Raw genomic sequence first — 19,234 nt, forward strand, 5'->3', positions numbered from 1 at the left:
AGTATCCCAAGATTTAAAATAGGTTTAATCCCTGGTGAAAAATCACACCAAGATTACTCCAGTTTTAGTCTCAGTAGCACTGTGTTCTCAAGGGTATATCTTCAACTGATATTCATCTCCCAAGAACATTCACACTCCAAGTTGTCCATAGCTGAAGAAGAGAAAAATGTATAACCCAGTGAAATTCACAATCTCATTGTTTTGGATTAGGAATCCGTGGTTTCTGAGCTCCAGAATAGGTTATCAACACAAAAAATGCATCCACTTTCCAATCTGAAATCTTTAGCAGGTCCAGGCTTTAGAGGACAGGTGGAGACATAAAAGACTCCCCTACAAAAAGAGTTGCAAGAACATGCGCATACAAATGTTATGGTATTAACACTCCCAATTACTCTCTTTGGGAAAGATAAGTGCCCTGGAGGAGGGCCATCAGCAGGATTTATAGAGGGACGTGCATCTTGGCATCCTTTCCTGTCTCTGATTTCACCAGGTTGCTGAAAGACTTGAACTGTCCCACAATCTTAACAGAGTGCTGAGCTGATGCATGTATTTGTGCACAGTGTGTACGCTTTTCACAAACATCATGGTTGGACTAGATGATTTTAGTGGTCTTTTTCCAACATTAATGATTCTATGATTCTATAAATCAATGGCATTAGTCTGATAGGTGGTACAAATTGTGGAGTGTGATACCACAAAAAATAGAAAAACTCCAGCTGTGGCAGGTCAGCTGTGATAAACGCCATCAGATGGGGCAGAGGTTACTTAATAGTAGCCAGGTTTGTACCCGGAGGAGTTCAGGGAGGTAGTGGACTGCTTTGGAATGGTGCCATTGAGTTGCAGTGAGGAGGGGCAAAGATGTGTAGTTCACAGTGATTAATTAATTTGGGATGATTAGCAGTGTCAAACCTGATGGAGCTGTTGGACTAGATGATCTTAGTGGCCTTTCTGAACTTTAATGATTCTATGATTCTATGAAGCATGGAGACACACCAGCAGGATCTTGGTGTCAGAGGAGACCCACATCTGTTCAGTCCATCCTCGTCATCATATGCATCTTCTGCCATAGATACCTCCTTTCTGCAGGGCTGCTCATGGGCTCATGATGGAGCATTTCTCCACTGGAGGTTGGAACTGGATGATTCTTCCAACCTAAGCCATTCTATGTATGATTCTATGATTTCCTCCCCTCCCTGCCTTCAGATTTAAGTTTTACAACATTCAGCCCACCATACGCTCTATCTCTTCATGAGCAAAAGGCATCTCAAGGCTGTCACTTCATGCCAGCTTATGACAATGTTGTGTCGGGGACTGCTATGTCTTACATACACCTTTGTCTCCATTTTATTCATTGGCTTCAGTTCAGAGAAGTGATCCCTGTTAGCTGGCACCGGTTTGCTCTAAGCGTAGTTTCGCAGTGCCATCTTCTGGAGAATAATATCACATTTCTACTGCATTTTGCAGACACCTTTTTCTCCTGACTTACTGTTGAAAGTACGGTGCTTTGAAGGAAAGTGAAATCACTTCAGATCACCAAAGTTGGCATCATCTAAAGAAGAGATTAGCATAAATGTGGTTAATCCAAAATTTAAACTCGCTCTTTGTGCTTCACAGCAAAAGTCTCAGACACCACGAGCTACAGTGAGATTCCTGCCTTGGGATTCGTAATATGTTCTCCTTGGAATGGGAAAGAATGTGGTTTATACCTCCCATCACTTTGCTGCACTTCACTGACAGCACCAGTCCTGTCCATGGTGGTTGCAAACCCACACATCTAGTCTCTGCTTCAAAGCAAAAGCAGTCTTCCTTGCAGCTTACTGGCCAGATTTTATTTATTTTTGTATTGCTGTGTAGGGGCTGTGGCTGTTCAGCAGAGGGACAAAGACTGGTTTTAACATTAACTGGAAAAGCTGAGACAGTGTATCACGTCTGCAGCTCAAGAGTGTTTAGAAAATGTGCTGAACAACAGCTCTTCCACCTCAGCAGTAAATGAAAAGGAAGCACATGTTCTATCCAATAAATCACAGCACTGAGGTTCAATACCAAGGCTCATAACTATGTCTTATTGATCATACTTGCTCTGCAGAAGAGATCCACTCCCACATCAAGATCTTGCTCATTTGTATCATTTATAACAGATTCATTATTTACTTTGATTATTTACATAGCAAGAAAACACCTCACAGTGTGTTTAACCTCCAAGACGTTGTGTTAGTAAGAGATTCCGGGAAAACTGAAGCCAAATCCTCTGACTGACAAGCATGACCAGGAGCTTATGGCCTATAAACAAAGCTAAATTCTACCTCACATCTGCATTTCTCATCATTGCTGTTGTACCCCAGTGGGGATCAGAGCCTTTGCTGCAAGCTGAGTGCATTCTGTATCACAGTACATGAGTTGTCCTAGCAATGCGTGCTCAGTTTTGGTACTGAATCAAGTTTATGAACTTGTCAGTTGTGGGTAGGTTCCCATGCATTACATGTTTCATGATGAGCTTTTTCCAGTGAGCACCTCCCTTGTCCAGTTCTCAACAAGCAGGACAAAACCTGGAGGAGATGACGCAGCATTCAGAGCGTTATGTCAGAAATCACACTCAAGTGTAACAAAAACTCACTGTGCAATTATACAGCTGGTCTTCTCTTCCCTCTTTCTGGTCTCTATTTGCTGCCGCCCCTAAAATAACACTGAAGGGGTGTGCTAGTGATGTTTTCGATCTACAACAGTAAGTTGAAAATGATACGTTTAGAAGCATCTCTCTGAAGCTGACTGTGAAGCAGGCATGTCAATGGCTCTCGATGTTTTAACAGATCCTTCTCTATTAAGGAGAAAGATTAAGTGTAAAATGCCGCTAATTGCACATAAAGGCATCAGTCTCCGCAGAAGGGTAAGTGTACATTGTAACCAGCTTAATCTCCATCTGCCCCTAAGAGCATAATTGATTTTTTATTTTAATTTGAAGAAGCTGACACTTCTATTTCTTCACTGCCAGGTTGCTAAGCACATTTAATAAGAATGCATACAAGTGGGGGAGTCTACAATATGCCATTAAAAGTAATAGGTAACATATTTAAGGTCATAATGAGCTTGGAAATAAGTGCCTCAGCCCAGGGATCAGTAGGGAAGGCATATAAATACTTTTCTTACTAGGATTCTGTTGAGCAAGATATGACTGTTGGTTAATAAATAAAGAAGGGATTTCTTGTGAAAGCTTTTCAAATTGGGTTCCATTCCAAAAAGTGGATTTTCTGTTCTTTTTGACAAGATATGGTCACGATGTCTTTTTTTCTCCATCTCTGTTGCAGAGAAATAGTGCTCTGACTTTATAAATTTCCTTGAGATTCATGGCTGAAAACAATCAGTGCTTTTCTTCTTCGTTCAAGCTCTGCAATCACTTTCCCCCTATTAGGACCACATCTGCATTAGATGCATTTTTCCTTTTAATGGAAAATAAAATGCATCCCTGTTGAATCAGATGCTTTCTCCTCGTTTGAAGCTAGGAGACATGCAGCACGGGTGGCATCCAGCCCAGCACTCCCTAGGGCTCCTTTGCAAGTCCCTACGCTGAGTTGGCAGCTTGGGACTTCCCTTTCATGGTTCCCTGAGCTCTATGGACTGCTGCGGAATCAAATCACATTGGTACAGCTTTGATGACAAACATAGTAAAGGATATTTACAGCAAGAGCTGCAAAATCCCAACTTTTATTATGATGCTGATACTCTTTTCTTTATTTTCTAACTCTTAATAAACCTATCCAGGACACATCTAGTGATGTTACTCCAGTCTTGCACAGAGCAAACAATTTGGTCAAATAGCAGCATCTTGTCTATTTGAAATTCACATTTACATTGAAATCCTGCAAGGAGTTTCAGGTCCTACTGCTGCCACAAAGCTGCCAGAAGTTGTAGTGAGATAGGAGTTGGTCTCTTTTCTCAGGTAACATCAATAGGATGAGAGGGAATGGCCTCAAGTTGTGCCAGAGGAGGTTCGGGTTGGATGTTAGGAAAAAAGTTCTTCTCAGAAAGAGTGGTGAGACATTGGAATGAGCTGTCAAGGTAAGTAGTAGAGTCACCACGCCTGGAGATGTTCAAGTAAAGAGCAGATGTGACACTGAGGGACAAGGTTTAGTGGGCACGGTGGTGACAGGTTGATTATTGGACTAGATGATCTTAGTGGTCTTTTCCAACATGAACCATTCTATGATTCTATGAAAAAAATCATCCTGGCCACCAGAAATAACTCTAACAACCTCCAAACTCCACTGTAGATACAACTTTAGCCCCAGATGTAGGCCATTTGGCCTAAATCCTAAATCCTGCCCCAAAGCCAAGGAGCAGGATGCAAGCAACTTCTGGCATCCATGCTAGCCCTGCTTTTCAGTGTGTTCAGCTGAACTGTGAAATAAGCTACTTGCAAGGCTTATTCCCATCACTCTCTGATCAGCTACGCACCATAAATATTAATTCCCTCCTGGGTTTTCTTTTGAATTGAACCAACCATTTCCCTGTGAGATGAAACCTGGTGAGTTCATGGGTCACTTGAAGGATTTCCCTTTAGGCTATAAATTTCTCTCCCTCTGTCCTTCACAGTCCTCTAAGTCTACCCCATCACAATCCATGCCACAAGTGTCCTTAGAACAGTCTGCCAGTACTCTATGGAAGGGATGTGCTATGAACACTCTGCGTTTTCAGACTCTGTGTCCTGAAAATTAATTCTTATCTTAGGGCCAGAGAGTTGCCATGTGAATCCCAGAGTAGACCACAGTCAAATACCAATATCAAATAGACATGACCAGCAGCCCTGGGAAGAGGCCAGCCATAAGTTAAATGTACATAACTTCACCTGGAGGCTGGAGATTTCTCCTTATATCAGATGACACTGAAGGGTACACACAGTGAAGATTTCACCAGCACTGGAGGGGTCTTTTGCAGGAGTCATTTGCAGGAAAGGTACACAACCAAAAGCCCAAAAGCATTGACATTTTGATATGAAAAACTTCTCCATCCCCACTTTTTTGACCACCTCTCATTATAGATGTGAGGTGCAGATGTTGAAGTTCTTTCAAGAAAAAAAAAATAGGTTTTAGTACTGTGAAAAGTTTTTCTCTAAAGGAACACATCTCTTTACAGAGCACAAACATCTTCTCTATTCATGTTTGCACCTACAGTTGCATATTGTAAAACAAGAGGTTTTAGTCTGACAAATCTTAGTGCTTGTCTCAGAGTCCTTTAATTTGCCTCCTTACAAATAAAAGGATTATCACCCTGTCCTGTCAAGAGGAAGTGTCGGGTGAGAAGCACTGGGTTTAAAGCAGTCTTTCAGTAAACAAATCATGCACAGTAAATTCTGTTACTCCTTATGAAATATCCTAATTCTTCAGGATCCACAAAACAGTCTAATGTGAGCACAAACACAGAGTGAAAGCAGAAACTATGGCAAAGGGGGATGCTGGAAGAGATGCCAACAGGACAAGGCAGGAGCAAACATCTTCTGTTTGAAAAGTGGGAAGTTGGAAATGTCAGGGATGAAAACTCATGTAACAGTGCCTTCTTAAACTGCCAAATGTAAGGTCACTGTTGCATAATTGGGATGTGCTGTTTCCTGGCATTTGAAAGGTTTATTTGGGTGCATTGCAATTTCTTCCATCAGCACCATGCAGGCTTTATTGACATTGCTTTTGGCTCCCTGTCATGGTTTTGTAAATTTGGCTTTACAGGAAGTATACCTACAAACTTCACCAGGGTTTTTAATGATGTCTTTTAGCAAGGTTTCTCCAAGCATAATTATGTGATAAGCAGCAAGTTTCACACATTTAGAACCAATGGAGAAAAGGAATTTTTTTTTAGCACCATCATCCCATAATTGCACTAGGAAGATCTTCTGGACAGTAAGGCAGAGCAGATAGAGAGGGAGAGAGGTTGTTGGGCTGTTCAAGGCCAGGCTGGATGGGATGGAATCCTCGGCTATCTGATCTAGTACCTGGTTGGCAATCCTGTCCACAGCAGGAGAGCTGGAATTAGATGATCTTTGAGGTCCCTTCCAACCCAAATCATTCTGTGATTCTATGAGCAGGTCATTCTGCATTGTCTGTCTCCTTCTGAGTCTGGACAATTGACTCTTATGCTCTTCTGTTCCTATGAAATAACTAGGGAAGGTTCAGGTTGGATAACAGAAAGATATTCTTCACCAGAGGGTGGTAGGCACAGAACAGGCTCCCCAGTACAGTGGTCACAGCCCCAAGCTGCTGGAGTTCAAGAAACCTCTGCACAATGCTCTCAGAGAGAGGGTTTGGATTTTGGCTGGTCTTCTGCGGGGCCAGGAATTGGACTCAGTGATACTTATGAGTCCCTTCCAACTAGGGATATTCTATAATTCCATGATTGTATGACATGTGCTCAGCCAAGTAGCATGATGAGATAGGTCTCCATGGAGACATAGAGCAATCTGATCAACATGACAGCACAGGGAAGAGAGGTAGATAATTAATTTGCGTTTCTACATGACAGGTTTTAAAATGAACTTGATTTTCAACACAAACATTTAAAAAATCAATCCACAAGGAATACTTTCTAGATACAGATAGGACCCCACCTCCTGGCAGATATTTCTCCAGTTGTTTCGAAGCACGCTGCTAGAGTGAAAGACAATACACTATGATGTCTGGAAAGACATGCAAAGTCATTCAAAGGTGTTTGTGCAGCAAACTCATAATTTTCAAAGGAGACAGAGCAAACTCATACCCAGTGGGAAAGGAGTAATATTTCCCTTGGACTGCTTGGAAAATTCTCAGAAAAGTGGTCCTTGTGAGAGCAAACCATGCATTTACAGAACAATTTCAAAAAAAGGATTAGCATCAGCACTTGCAGGTTTAAGGCACAGAGAGGTGACTTTGCCATGTCACTGGTCACAGCCCAGTAACTCATCGTTAGACCATTCTGCCTCCTCATTTTTCATTTCCCCTAGTAGTTTTAATGCTTATCTTCTTAAATGACTTTTTTCTAGCCAGTAGCTGGAGGCTAGTTGAGTTCAAAAACCTCTACAGTTTTACAGTTGTTTACAGGGCTGCTTTAAGACATGACATGTATTATGTATGAGGTTTTAGAACAACCAGCTGCATCAGAGATGATGGAGAACATGAAAGCAATACAGCAACATTCCTTCCTACAGCACTTTGTTAAGTGTGAGAAGACATAGGAGATCCAAACCAAATAACATTGTAGTAGGAAAATCACTGTAGGGGAGTCGGCTGGAAGGATCATTCACTCCTGGATACGTAGCAAATGTTATATATATGCTTGAGATTTCCTAGCTTCAACATCTGAGTATCCCCTGCCTCCATGCAAGGAAACCTGTTCCCTGGGACAAGAACACTCTTCAAATCCCTTGGTTTTGACCCTCAGGTGAGAAGCATCCTAAATGTGAGAAACAGAAAATGTGAGAAGCTTCCTAAATTCAAGCAAAAACTAAGAAGTCTTGGGAGTAGAATTTCCTCCATAGGGTCATGACTTGCATGATAAAATTAATTCCTGTATGTATCAGTTTCTCTATATTGGATCTACACTGCTTTCGGTCTTCTTAAACCAAGCCCTAAATGTGTGTCCATGGGGAGTTTTTCTCCAAGAGCCCAAAGGGATTATAAGAATTTCATGAGAAAGGCACATGGTGTAGTGAAAGCTTGGAGGAAAAGCATTCTCTCCAAGAATTGTTACATCAGTGGTACACAGTGGTTACCAAGAGCTAACATCCACTTTAAGTGGTATCAAGAGCTGGAGCAATTGAACAACAATAAGAAGAAAATGAGCAATAAATCAACTTTTACTGCATGCCACTAAACAGACCTCGCTAGAAAAAACATATGTTAATACTGCCCAATAAAAGGATGGATGGGAACAGACAGAAGCAAGGACAAGCACTCCCACATTTTCTGAAGAAATAAATGATTTTTAAAATTATTTTTGCCTTAGCCAATAGCCTTCTGATGAATAAAAAAGAAAACTGAAATATTTTCTTGTATGTTTAGCACAGATGCAGCAAGTGCACAGTATGCTCTTTGTTTACAGAGAGGAAATACCTGCTTGTATGAGTGACAAACCCACTTTGTACCCTTATTGAATGTGGCTGTGCTGGATTCCCTGGGAAAGCCACCCTGACTTCCCTATGGGACTCCCCACTGCTGTCACATCTCTTTCCTTTTTCACGCCCTCCATCCCTCAGCCACCGCTCTCTGTTTAACCTCTTTGGTTTGGTATAGGTTTCCAACTCACACTCCTGTCTGCACCACACTCTGGTACAGACATACACATCTAGAAACTGTATAATTGATGAAATAGGTTCCCAGTTGAAAACAGAATAAAATGAGCCCAAAGGCTGAAATGAATGCCCCTGTTGTAGTCAGGACCATCTCATCCACAAGTTCATACCCAAATTCACTGTAGCAGCCTTCCCTTCCATATCTAAGCGGTTGATATAGGCTGCCCTTAAGGCAATTACGGATAAACAGGCACCTCCTGTGCCTTGATCCCAAGGACTTTTAGATATGTCTCATGCAAGAGGAATTTCATGTCAGAGGCATGAATGTCTGTGAATGCACTCTAAGCAACAAGCTAAAGGAAGCTGCTCAGCATCTCCTTGCTGATTCCCAATAAGCATCCACCTGAGTCTCTGCAGTACCTGTGTGGTGAAGTTTTCTCTTGCGATGTCACATTCTCTTCATGCTATAATCCATTGTGGTGCATCACTATAGAATAGTCATGATTTCCCATTTGAAATATCTATGGGAAAAACCATCTTATGAATGGTACTTAAAAATATTATGAAATATCTATGGGCATCTTTCTGTGGGTTTGGATAAGCATGCTCACTTAGTCACAATGGCTAAATGACACATTCAGGAAATAAGACCTCATTTATCAAGAGACTACATTCAGCTTCGATTATCCATGTGTCAGATAAGTTCCAAAATACAACTTTTGCAGAGCTTCCCCAGGGATCAAACACAGGATCAGAAAATCAATACCTATTTATCATCAATACTCAGACCCTGGTTTGTGACCTCTCCTAACTTAGCAGAGCACAGTGGCTCCCCTTAGACAACATATAGGATCTTTGTGTTCACTCCAGATTCTAAATTCAGGCGACGAAGAGACAAAATATGAGAGAGCTTAGAAAAACAGCTTTGACAACAGACAGCTTTTCAGAGAGCTTAAGCAGGTCACGAGCAGTATACCTGGTGCCCTGGACAAAAATCTTCAACAGCTCTGTTCACCCACACTCCTGGAATCCACATCCCACCAATCTGGAGATAGGGATGTGGCAGGGGACCATGTCAAAGGCCTTGCTCAAGTCCAGGTAAACGACATTGCTCGCCTTCCCTTTGTCACCACCCTCCAATTAAAGGACTTCCTCCCAACATCCAACCTGTATCTCCCCTCATGTCTTTAATATCATACTTGACCTGCAGCACAGAAAAAAATCCCTCAGGCACTTGACACCCTCCTCTATGGTCGTCCACTTGCCTGGGGAACATACCGGATCTACGATTCTACGGTCTTCTTTGAAGGGATATCTCCAGAAGTTCGGGGCCCATATCCCTTTACCAATTGCTTTGTCAACGTCCCCGTCCTTAGAAAGGGATCCCAGATGCCTTGCTTTGCAGCTCACTAAGTCCAGGCTACGGGCTCTGTTGCTTGGCGTCAGAGCAGCCAGCTGACAAAGGGCTCATGTTGTTGCCCACGCTGTGTGCATTAATGTAGGTGCACTTGAGCTGAGCTGTTGGCCTCACCCCCAGCCCTGTCATGGGACCCCCAGGCTCATCTCCACTGAGCCTTGTTTTATCCCCTTCCCCCCCCCTCCTTCGTACCTACTTTCAAGCCCTCTCAATGAGCACTGCCGGCTCCAGAGGATCCATTTCCCCTTTTGAGACAGGTGGGACCCATCTGTGAGTCTCCCTGTGGACAAAAAAAGCCAAAATTCCCGCAGTGGCAGCAGCCTCTCAGCCATGTATTTAACAGATGGGTTTTCCTCACCCTCTCAGTATGCCTCTCTGCCACTGAAGGGGCGGGCACGGGAAAACATTCCTCACTCCATCGACTAAGTGCCCCAGTCCCCTGGCATGCTGTTGATGGCACTTAGGCTTCCCTCAGCAACTTCATCACTGCCAGCCTGAACTGGCGGAAAGGGATAACAAGCAGAGGGGGGAACCAGGCCAGGAAATTTTCTGGTAATGTGCCTGCCCGCATCACAGGGAGGCGGGCGGCACGCTTCCCTGTGGGTAGGGTCTGGCCGACATACAGGGCCCTCTGTTCCCTTAAGACGGGAGTCGCCTACCACAGCTCCTCTCTTTCCTTCTTGGTGGAGGCGACCTTGAGGTGCGGAGTTGACTGCCTCGCCCTGGACAACCTCCTGAGTGGACCACGCCCTGTGTGCCCACACTCCTGGGAGCCGCCATCACTTCCAGCTCAGAGTTGGGCGTCGACCACCCTGAGGGGAGCGCAGGTGCTCCCTGCGCCCTCCCTGCGCTCATTCCTGCTTCTTGCCCAGAGATTTCTTGTGACGGCCCAGCTACGTTGTCACCCTCTTCTTCCATCTCCATCTGAGGAGTTTCTTTCCTTACGACACCAGCTGACTTTTGCAGCCAGTTTGTTTTGTCTCGTGTCTGTGACTGACACCGTACGGAAGCAGCCCTCAGACCTGACCGCACTGCCCACACGCAGGGGAATAGCCCAGGCTGTCAGGCAGCTGGCAGCAGCCCTGAGGCTGACATGTACCCTGAACACGATGGCACCCCAAGCCCAGAAAGAAGTGCGGAGCTGGGCTGCCCCTGCCAGAGCAGCGATGGTCCGTGAGGATGCTGGACACTTTGTCTCCCTCGCGGATGGGCCCAGAACCCAGCGCAGCCTGGATTGGCCCACGGGGAGGAAGGTCTGGGAAGGCGCTGGGGAGGAAAGAACCCTGTGGTCGAGGTCTCTACCTCTGCCCACTTCAGGAAAAGCAGCAAAGAATGAAGCCAACAAAGGAGTGTGAGGTCACCCAGCTTTATTGTGTTGGCTGCTGGGGACAGCATCAAAGATGTACGTAGGAGCAGCAGCTGGGGATGGAACAGAGCTGCCCGTACGTACATCGTTGATGCTGGCTGTGGAGATGTTCATTGTGAAGATGGACTCGGCAGTGTCTCGGTGTTATTGTGTTGGCTGCTGGGGACCAGAGCCAGCAGTTGGGGATGGAACACAGCTGCTTTTACATAGATCTTTGATGCTGGCTGTGGTGATGTTCATTTTGAAGGTGGACTTGGGAGTGTCTCGGTGTTCGCAACGGCTCCCGCTCTCATGGTCTCCTCAGGGCCGGCTGTGGGAATTTGCAGCCTAACGACCCACTGTGGAACAGGTTTGTGTGCGGGACCGTCCTTGGCGGGTGGACTGTCGCCTGTCTTCAGGCAGCGAGGACTCCCTCAAGGGCATCTGCCTGCTGCCACGGTGTCTTCTGGGCCGGTTTGGTGAATGTGAGGCCCGAGCGCGTAATGGGGAGCGGCTTCGCGTCTGGCCTGCCCGCCGCTGCCTGAGACGCATTGTGTGAGCAGCTGCTGGGGACTCTGTGGAGGACCCCGATGCCCTCTGTCTGGTGGAGGTCTGGGAGCTGCTCTCAGCACCGGGGGCTGGTGTCCGTCTGCTCCTTCGACGCCCTCGGCGCTGCTCAGAGGGATTCTGATCCTCGTGTAAACGTGGCCGGAGCTCCGTCTCAGGCTCCCTGGGATGGCCACTGTGCTCAGGCAGCTGGGAACTGAGCGACGGGCCCGACGCTGCCTGGCTGGTGGATGCGGAGCTGATGTTCTCCGGCACCGAGGAGCTGTGGGATGGCCTCAGTCCCTCCCGGCTGGCACTGCTGGAGCCGGCGTGCTCCATGTTTGCGCTGGAGGCTGTAAGGGAAGGCGGGAAGGTCAGCGGGATGAACCTGCAGCCCCCAGCTGCGACAGGCTGTCATCCCTCCTGGGGCAGAGAGACTCAGAAAGCACCATCAGCCATTCCTACTCTGTCTCCTACAACAGTCCAGGTGCTGTACCGTGTACCAGAGTTTCAGAGAGTTTCAACGATAGGGGACTACTGTGCAGGGCTTACACTTGATGATTATGAGCAAGCTACCAAGAGCCTGGTGAAAGCTTTTCTCATTGGGGAAAATTATTCACACCTTGCACACCGTCGCTTTAAGGACTCTGGCAACGCTGACCCGAGCACCCAATGCCTGACCCCAACCCAGGGACTGATGGAACTGTTTGCATCTTACCGGTGCCCAGGCCAGCACAGCTGTCACACTCCCAGCTGTCTGCGGTGTCTGCCAAGGTGGAGCAGCGCCGGTGAGTGCCTTGAGCAGCACAGGAGCTGCAGAGGATCAGCTGCCAGGGCCTGGGGAAGCAAAAGGGTTGTGGCTGTGAGGACAAAGGGAGCCAAGCCGGGGAGTGCCCGGCACAGGACATCTGTGGTGCTCAGTCCTTCTTGCTCCCCCAGCCTTTGGTGAGGCTGAGATCCCCCGCAGGGCCCCAGAGAGCTGCTGCGGTAACTCACCCCTCTCTCTCTGCCTGCTCTCTGCCGCCACGGTAAAGGCACTCGCAGGCATTGCAGCGGCTGTGCCTCTCTAGAAGTGATTCATACGCATCACTTTCCTCCCATAGTGGTCTTCTACAAGAGAAGGGAGGGGAAGTGATGAGCCCCCAGTGTCCCCAGCATAAGATCCAAGGTGATCTCAGCACATCCGCCCCAACTCCATTTCCAGCACCTCCATGAAGCTGGGGCACATGCTCCTGAGACAGCCAAGGGCCAGGCCTGCCGAGACAGTCCCTGGGCAGGCCCAGCACTGCAGCCTTAATGCCAGTAGGACTGGGCAGATGGACACCAACCTGAGTGGGATATGGATCCCCATGAGGAACATCTCTGCTAAGAACATGAGGATGTCCTGACAACTGGGGCACCGGAAGCACCAAGCGCCAGCATTCAAGGCCTGTTGCTGCAGGAGAAGCACAAGCAGTGGGAGCGTGAGCGGGGCCTGGTGCTGCTGAGCGCCAAGCGTGCCTGCAGGGTGAGGGGAGGGCTCCTACCTGGATGCAGCCCCGGTGGAACCAGCAGTGTGCACACGCTGGGCACACCATGGTGTGGTAGGACAAGCTGTCCCCCACGGGCTCAAGGCAGATGAGGCAGTTGGTGCCTTCAGCTGGAGCTTCCCGACTTTCCTGTGAAGGGCGGTGCTCCCAGCAGTAGGAGCTGGGGGAAGATGGAAGGGATGGGCACGGTGAGAAGCGCTGCGAGAAGGGCAGAGGACCAGGAAGCAGCCTTGGGCCCTGGCTCTGGCTCTGGCTCGGGCAGGCTGCTGGGAGCTATCGCTGTGGGTTCCTCACTGACTTGGCTGCTGCCGGCAGCCCTTACCTGCGTGGCCCAAAGAAATGGGTGACGCATTCCCCATCCATGGCGCAGGGCAGATGGAAACTGCGTTCGCAGCCACTCTCTGCACACGTGATGGCAGCCCCCCTCTCGCCACAGATAAAACATTGCTGTAAAGAGCAGAACAGCCCCATCAGCGGCACGCTCAGGGCCTCCGTGGCTGGCCCCACACCTCTGGGCAGGGCACAGGATGTGGGCACGGCTGGGTCACGCTCTACAAAGAAGCCTGGTGGACAGGGCTCATCTCCTGTGGCAGGACTACTTTGTCCTGGAGGCAGTTGGAAGGGCTGTGATTGCTCTCTTTGGCTCCCAGCTAAGGTGCTGTGAGCCCCTCCTGGCACAAAACACCCCGCTCCACTCAGGTCCTCACCTTCTGGTTTGCCTGCCTGACTGCGCGTCTGACGACAGCAACGGGGAGGCCCTCAGGTCCCACCCATGCTGGTCGTGCTTCGGAAATGGTGTTGGCAAACATCTGCAGGAGAGAAAAGAGGAGGATCTCATGAAGACGGAAGGGAAAGGAGCAGCCCCAGTAGGAATCTGGGAGGAGGCCATGGGGGAACTCACCAAGCAGAACTCATGGACGTGAATCCCACTCGCAAAAAATGTGTGTCCGCAGACGTTCGGATCGACATCTGCCCGGCCACACAGCGCACACACTGCAGAGGAGAGAGCAAATGCGAGCAGCGGTGAGCAGCTGGCGGGACCAGGCGTCCCTGAGGGCTGTCCCCAGGGTCCTGCTCTGTGCCTGCCGTGCTGGCTGGAGGTGGTGGAGGGGAAGGGGCCATGGCAGGCCCAAGGCAGCCACAGCCCAAGCTGGGCCCCCTTGCCAAGGAGCAGAGGGGCCCAGCCCCATGCCTGCCTGGGAGCTCCTGCCTGCCCCTTCCTCCCCTCTCCGCTCTCAGCCGCAGGCAGAGGCCCAGAACCCCTCTGCCCAGCATCGGGATGCTGTGCTCTCACCTGGCTCCTCCGAGCTGGAGGCCTTCCGCTTCCTACTGGACATCATGTGCGTTAACAGCGAGCACTGCAAGAGTCCCTGCTCTCTCCGCGCCTCGCCAGGCCGCACTGACGCTCGGGCTGAGCCCCGCAGCCTTTGCTCTGCTCCAAGCCTCACGCGTCACAATGGCCGCTCCATGACACCCACTGTGACATCACGGTCACCGCCTCACAGAGGGTGTGGGCCTGGGTCCCCAGGCAACAGAGCAGAGGCTCTGGCAGGCAGTGTAGAGTCACGTCAGGAATTATGGCTTCCCTCAACCTGCTGGCACTGCTGCCCCGGCCAGAGCCACGAGCGGAGATGTCCCTTGGCCAAGGCTGCAGCGCTGGAGCCACGCTAGCATTTCTTGGCTGAGTCCAGCCTAGGTTTCTAGACAGTCTAGTAAACATTTGCAAGTCAACAGCATATTTGGTATCTAGCGTGCGTGGTGAGTGACTTTCTACGTGGTTTGATAGGAATTGGACAAGCTGAACAAGCTTTAATCTAAAAGAGGTGATGAGATTAACTCGTAGGGGAAATGCTTTCCTCGGGGATTCGGGAGTGGATGTGCACTGCAACAGGTTGCCCGGGGAGGCCGTGGGGTCACCGTCCCTGGATGCATGCAGGAGCCATGCAGATGTAGCACTGAGGGGCATGTTCAGTGGGCATGGAAGGGATGACCCGTCTGAATGCCTACCTGTGCAGCCTGCTGAGCATGCCCTGGCAGGCGGTTTGGACACGCTGATCACCAGAGGTCCCTTCCAACCCCTACAATTCTGCGATTCAGTACTGCAGCCTCTTTAGCAGCAACGTGTGATGTATGAAACTGTGAACTTATGAACCACCATCTCTCATCCTTCACCTGTCACCTTCTTTGTCCTAGCTGCAACTGCAATGTAGCTCTCTGTTTGTTCACTGCATTTTGCCAGCTTTGATTTGTCACCAAATTCTCAGCACAATCAACATTTTGTTCTCATGAAATATGCTTGGGAATAATACTCTTCCCACTGGAAAATTTGCTTTTTTGTTTTATCTCCCTTTGTCTACGTACAGGGCAGCCCTCATCGTAAAGATCTTCACTGGCATGGTTAAAAAAATACTCACATAGAGTAACAAATCAAAGCTTTAACATAGAGCCTGCAACAAACCCTGGGAAGTATTTCCGGCAGGCATGGGAAGCAAGAGCAGGGCTGTAGGACGGGATGGGTTTGCAGTTTTCTACAGTGGCTGCTGGGCTGCCCCTGCTCCTGCACATATTTGGCCTTCCATCTCTAAGGCCTGTAATGAGAGGAAAGAACAGGAAAAAAAAAAAAGTGGTGGGGTGGGGTGGGGAGGGTGGGGGGTGGGAAGCATCACAACCCTGACTGACTTGGGATACAGCTTCTCTGGGCAGCTGCCATGCATTTCCAATAGCTTTGAATCCATGCGCTGCAGGCACTGGGAATCAGAGCCTGGGCTGTGAACTCTGCTTACCTAGCTGAGCGCTGGGGGTCCCTTTAGACAGCTGAGAAGATCCCCGTGTTCACTCCAGATGCTAGATTCAGGGGACCAGGAGACAAAGCTTGAGAGAGCTTAGAAAGCCAGCTTTGACACCAGTCAGCTTTTCAGAGAGCTTAAGCAGGTCAAGAGCAGTACACCTGGTGCCCTGGAGTCACAGCCTCTCCTGCAGAGCTGAATGAGCTCCGAACTTGAGCATCTTTAGGATTGCCCAGAGAAACGGTGGATGCCCCATCCCTGGAGGCGTTCAAGGCCACGCTGGATGGCATCCTATTCTAACCTTCTATTGTGGCAACCCTGCCCATAGCAAGTGGTTGGAACTAGTTCAACTTCTAAGGTTGCCTCCAGCCCAAGCTTTTCTGTGACGCCGTGGCAACCATCTCTGCCAAAGTACCCGCCGCCACGAGCTGAGAGTCTTATCTTCAGTGTTTGTCCCAAGTGCACAGCTCCTCCAATCTACTTCTGTGCTGTGGGCAGGAAGGAAAACGGTAATGGTAATGGTGTGCATCATACCTTAGCTACAGAGTACAAGTCTTCCACGCTTGCAGACGCATACTTGAGTCACCCCAAGGCTTGCTTGAAACAAGAGAGAGAAAACCCCCAGACTTCCTGTTCACGAACCGTGGACTGCCCAAGCACATTCCTTCCAGCACGGCTTGAGCTTTTGTGACTGCAGATGGGCTCTGATGAAAGTTCTCTTCCTTTGGTGCCTTTTCACTGCAGTGCCCTTTTGGCCATTTCTCTCTCTCTCTCCAAAGACAAACCCTGCCTGCTCCCTCTTCCTCAAAAGTTTGTCATTCCTCTTTGTTCCTTTTCTTACAAGTATTATTTCATTTTTCATTTAACCGGAGTGTTGAATACTTTTACTAGAGAACCCTGGGGAACTTGTGTAGAAAGTGAGATATTCCAAGGCTTAGAGAGGAAGTGAAGTGAGACCCTGAAGACAAGTAGGACCTGATGTGAGATACGGGCTGGCATCATGCCTTGGGGGATGATCGGCATCTCTGTTTGGATTTGTCCTGCTCAAACGAAATGCTCATCTATAAACATCAAAGCGGCAACCCTTATGCAGACACTGGCGGGAAACTGGCCTACCCATGACATGATTAACTTCAAATTGAGCTGGAAAAACTGTGTTGGGTGAGGCAAAATCCAAAGTGGCAGAGGATCCATGACCACCTCAAAAGATGCAGCTGTTAACAGAGAGTGCTGGCAAAGCATATTGAGCTCTGCTGTTTCCTCTGTAAGACCGCTTGCCCTGTAAATGGTAGGTGGGAGCAGAGGCATCCACAGCCTCTCTGGGCAGCCTGTCCCAGCACCTCACCACTCTCATAGTAAAGTACTTGCTCCTGAAATCCAATCTAAATATTCCCTCCTTCAACTTGAAACCGCTTCCCCTCGTCCTGCTATTATCTACCCTTTCAAGGAGTTGACACCCCTCCAGTTTATGGGCTCCCTTTAGGTACTGAAAGGCTGCAGGGAGGTCACCCTGCAGCCTTCTCTTCTGCAGACTGAACAAGCCCGGCTCCCTCAGCCTGTTTTCATAGGGGAGGTGCTTCAGCCCTCTGATCATCTTTGTGGCCCCCTTCTGGACCCTCTCCAACAGCTCCCTGTCCTTCTTGTACTGGGGGCTCCAGGCCTGGACGCAGTACTCCAGATGGGGCCTCACAAAGGCAGAGTAGAGAGGGACAGTCACCTCCCTGTCCCTGCTGTCACCCTTCTTCTGATGGAGCCCAGGATACCACTTGCTTTCTGAACAGCAAAAACACACTGCTGGCTTGAATTCAGTTTTTCTTCCACCGGGACCCCCAGGTCCTTCTCTGCAGGGCTACCCTCAAGGACTGCTGCTTCCAGTCTGTATATATGCCCGGGATTTTGCTGGCCCAAGTGCAAAACCCTTGCACTTTGCAGTGTTGAACCTCTTGAGATTCACCTGGGCACACCTTTCAAGTCTGTTGAGGTCACTCTGAATGGCATCCTTTCCTGCCACTGTGTCAACCGCGCCACTCAGCTTGGTGTCGTCAGCAAACATGCTGAGGCTACACTCAATTCCGTCATCGATGTCACTGATAAAGATGCTAAAGAGCATTGGTCCCAAGACAGACCCCTGGGGGACAGTGCTTGTTACTGGCCTCCACCTGGACAGAGAACCATTAATCGCCACATTTTGCCTGCGGCCTTTCAACCAATTCCTTGTCCATCCGCTGGTCCACCCATCAAATCCACATCCCACCAATTTGGAGACAGGGATGTGGCGGGGAACAATGTCAAAGGCCTTGCTCAAGTCCAGGTAAACGACATTGCTCGCCTTCCCTTTGTCACCACCCTCCAATTAAAGGACTTCCTCCCAACATCCAACCTGTATCTCCCCTCATGTCTTTAATATCATACTTCACCTGCAGCACAGAAAAAAATGCCTCAGGCACTTGACACCCTCCTCTATGGTCATCCGCATGCCTGGGGAACATACCGGATCTACGATTCTACGGTCTTCTTTGAAGGGATATCTCCAGAAGTTCGGGGCCCATATCCCTTTACCAATTGCTTTGTCAACGTCCCCTTCCTTAGAAAGGGATCCCAGATGCTGTGCTTCGCAGCTCACTAAGTCCAGGCTACGGGCTCTGTTGCTTGGCGTCAGAGCAGCCAGCTGACAAAGGGCTCATGTTGTTGCCCACGCTGTGTGCATTAATGTAGGTGCACTTGAGCTGAGCTGTTGGCCTCACCCCCAGCCCTGTCATGGGACCCCCAGGCTCATCTCCACTGAGCCTTGTTTTATCCCCTCCCCCCTTCGTACCTACTTTCAAGCCCTCTCAATGAGCACCGCCGGCTCCTGAGGATCCATTTCCCCCTTTGAGACAGGTGGGACCCATCTGTGAGTCTCCCCGTGGACAAAAAAAAAGCCAAAATTCCCGCAGTGGCAGCAGCCTCTCAGCCATGTATTTAACAGATGGGTTTTCCTCGCCCTCTCAGTATCCCTCTCTGCCACTGAAGGTGCGGGCACAGGAAAACAATCCTCACTCCATCGACTAAGTGCCCCAGTCCCCTGGCATGCTGTTGATGGCACTTAGGCTTCCCTCAGCAACTTCATCACTGCCAGCCTGAACTGGCGGAAAGGGATAACGAGCAGAGGGGGGAACCAGGCCAGGAAATGTTCTGGTAATGTGCCTGCCCGCATCACAGGGAGGCGGGCGGCACGCTTCCCTGTGGGTAGGGTCTGGCCAACATACAGGGCCCTCTGTTCCCTTAAGACGGGAGTCGCCTACCACAGCTCCTCTCTTTCCTTCTTGGTGGAGGCGACCTTGAGGTGCGGAGTTGACTGCCTCGCCCTGGACAACCTCCTGA

General features: G+C 49.1%; 1 protein-coding gene across 1 annotated transcript; it reads right to left on the minus strand.

Moving 5' to 3' along the window:
- Positions 1-11,017: 11,017 nt before the first annotated feature.
- LOC121107861 (PHD finger protein 7-like) lies at positions 11,018-13,296 on the minus strand. The gene is made up of 5 exons (XM_040654388.2): positions 13,083-13,296; positions 12,885-12,991; positions 12,553-12,666; positions 12,275-12,393; positions 11,018-11,909 (listed from the first exon to the last, which is right to left on the minus strand). Exons 1-5 carry the CDS (start codon positions 13,131-13,133, stop codon positions 11,359-11,361), a joined length of 942 nt encoding a protein of 313 aa, XP_040510322.1. The 5' UTR covers positions 13,134-13,296; the 3' UTR covers positions 11,018-11,358.
- Positions 13,297-19,234: the final 5,938 nt, after the last annotated feature.

This window comes from Gallus gallus, chromosome 1 (assembly GCF_016699485.2).
Source record: "Gallus gallus isolate bGalGal1 chromosome 1, bGalGal1.mat.broiler.GRCg7b, whole genome shotgun sequence".
Lineage (NCBI taxonomy): Eukaryota > Metazoa > Chordata > Aves > Galliformes > Phasianidae > Gallus > Gallus gallus.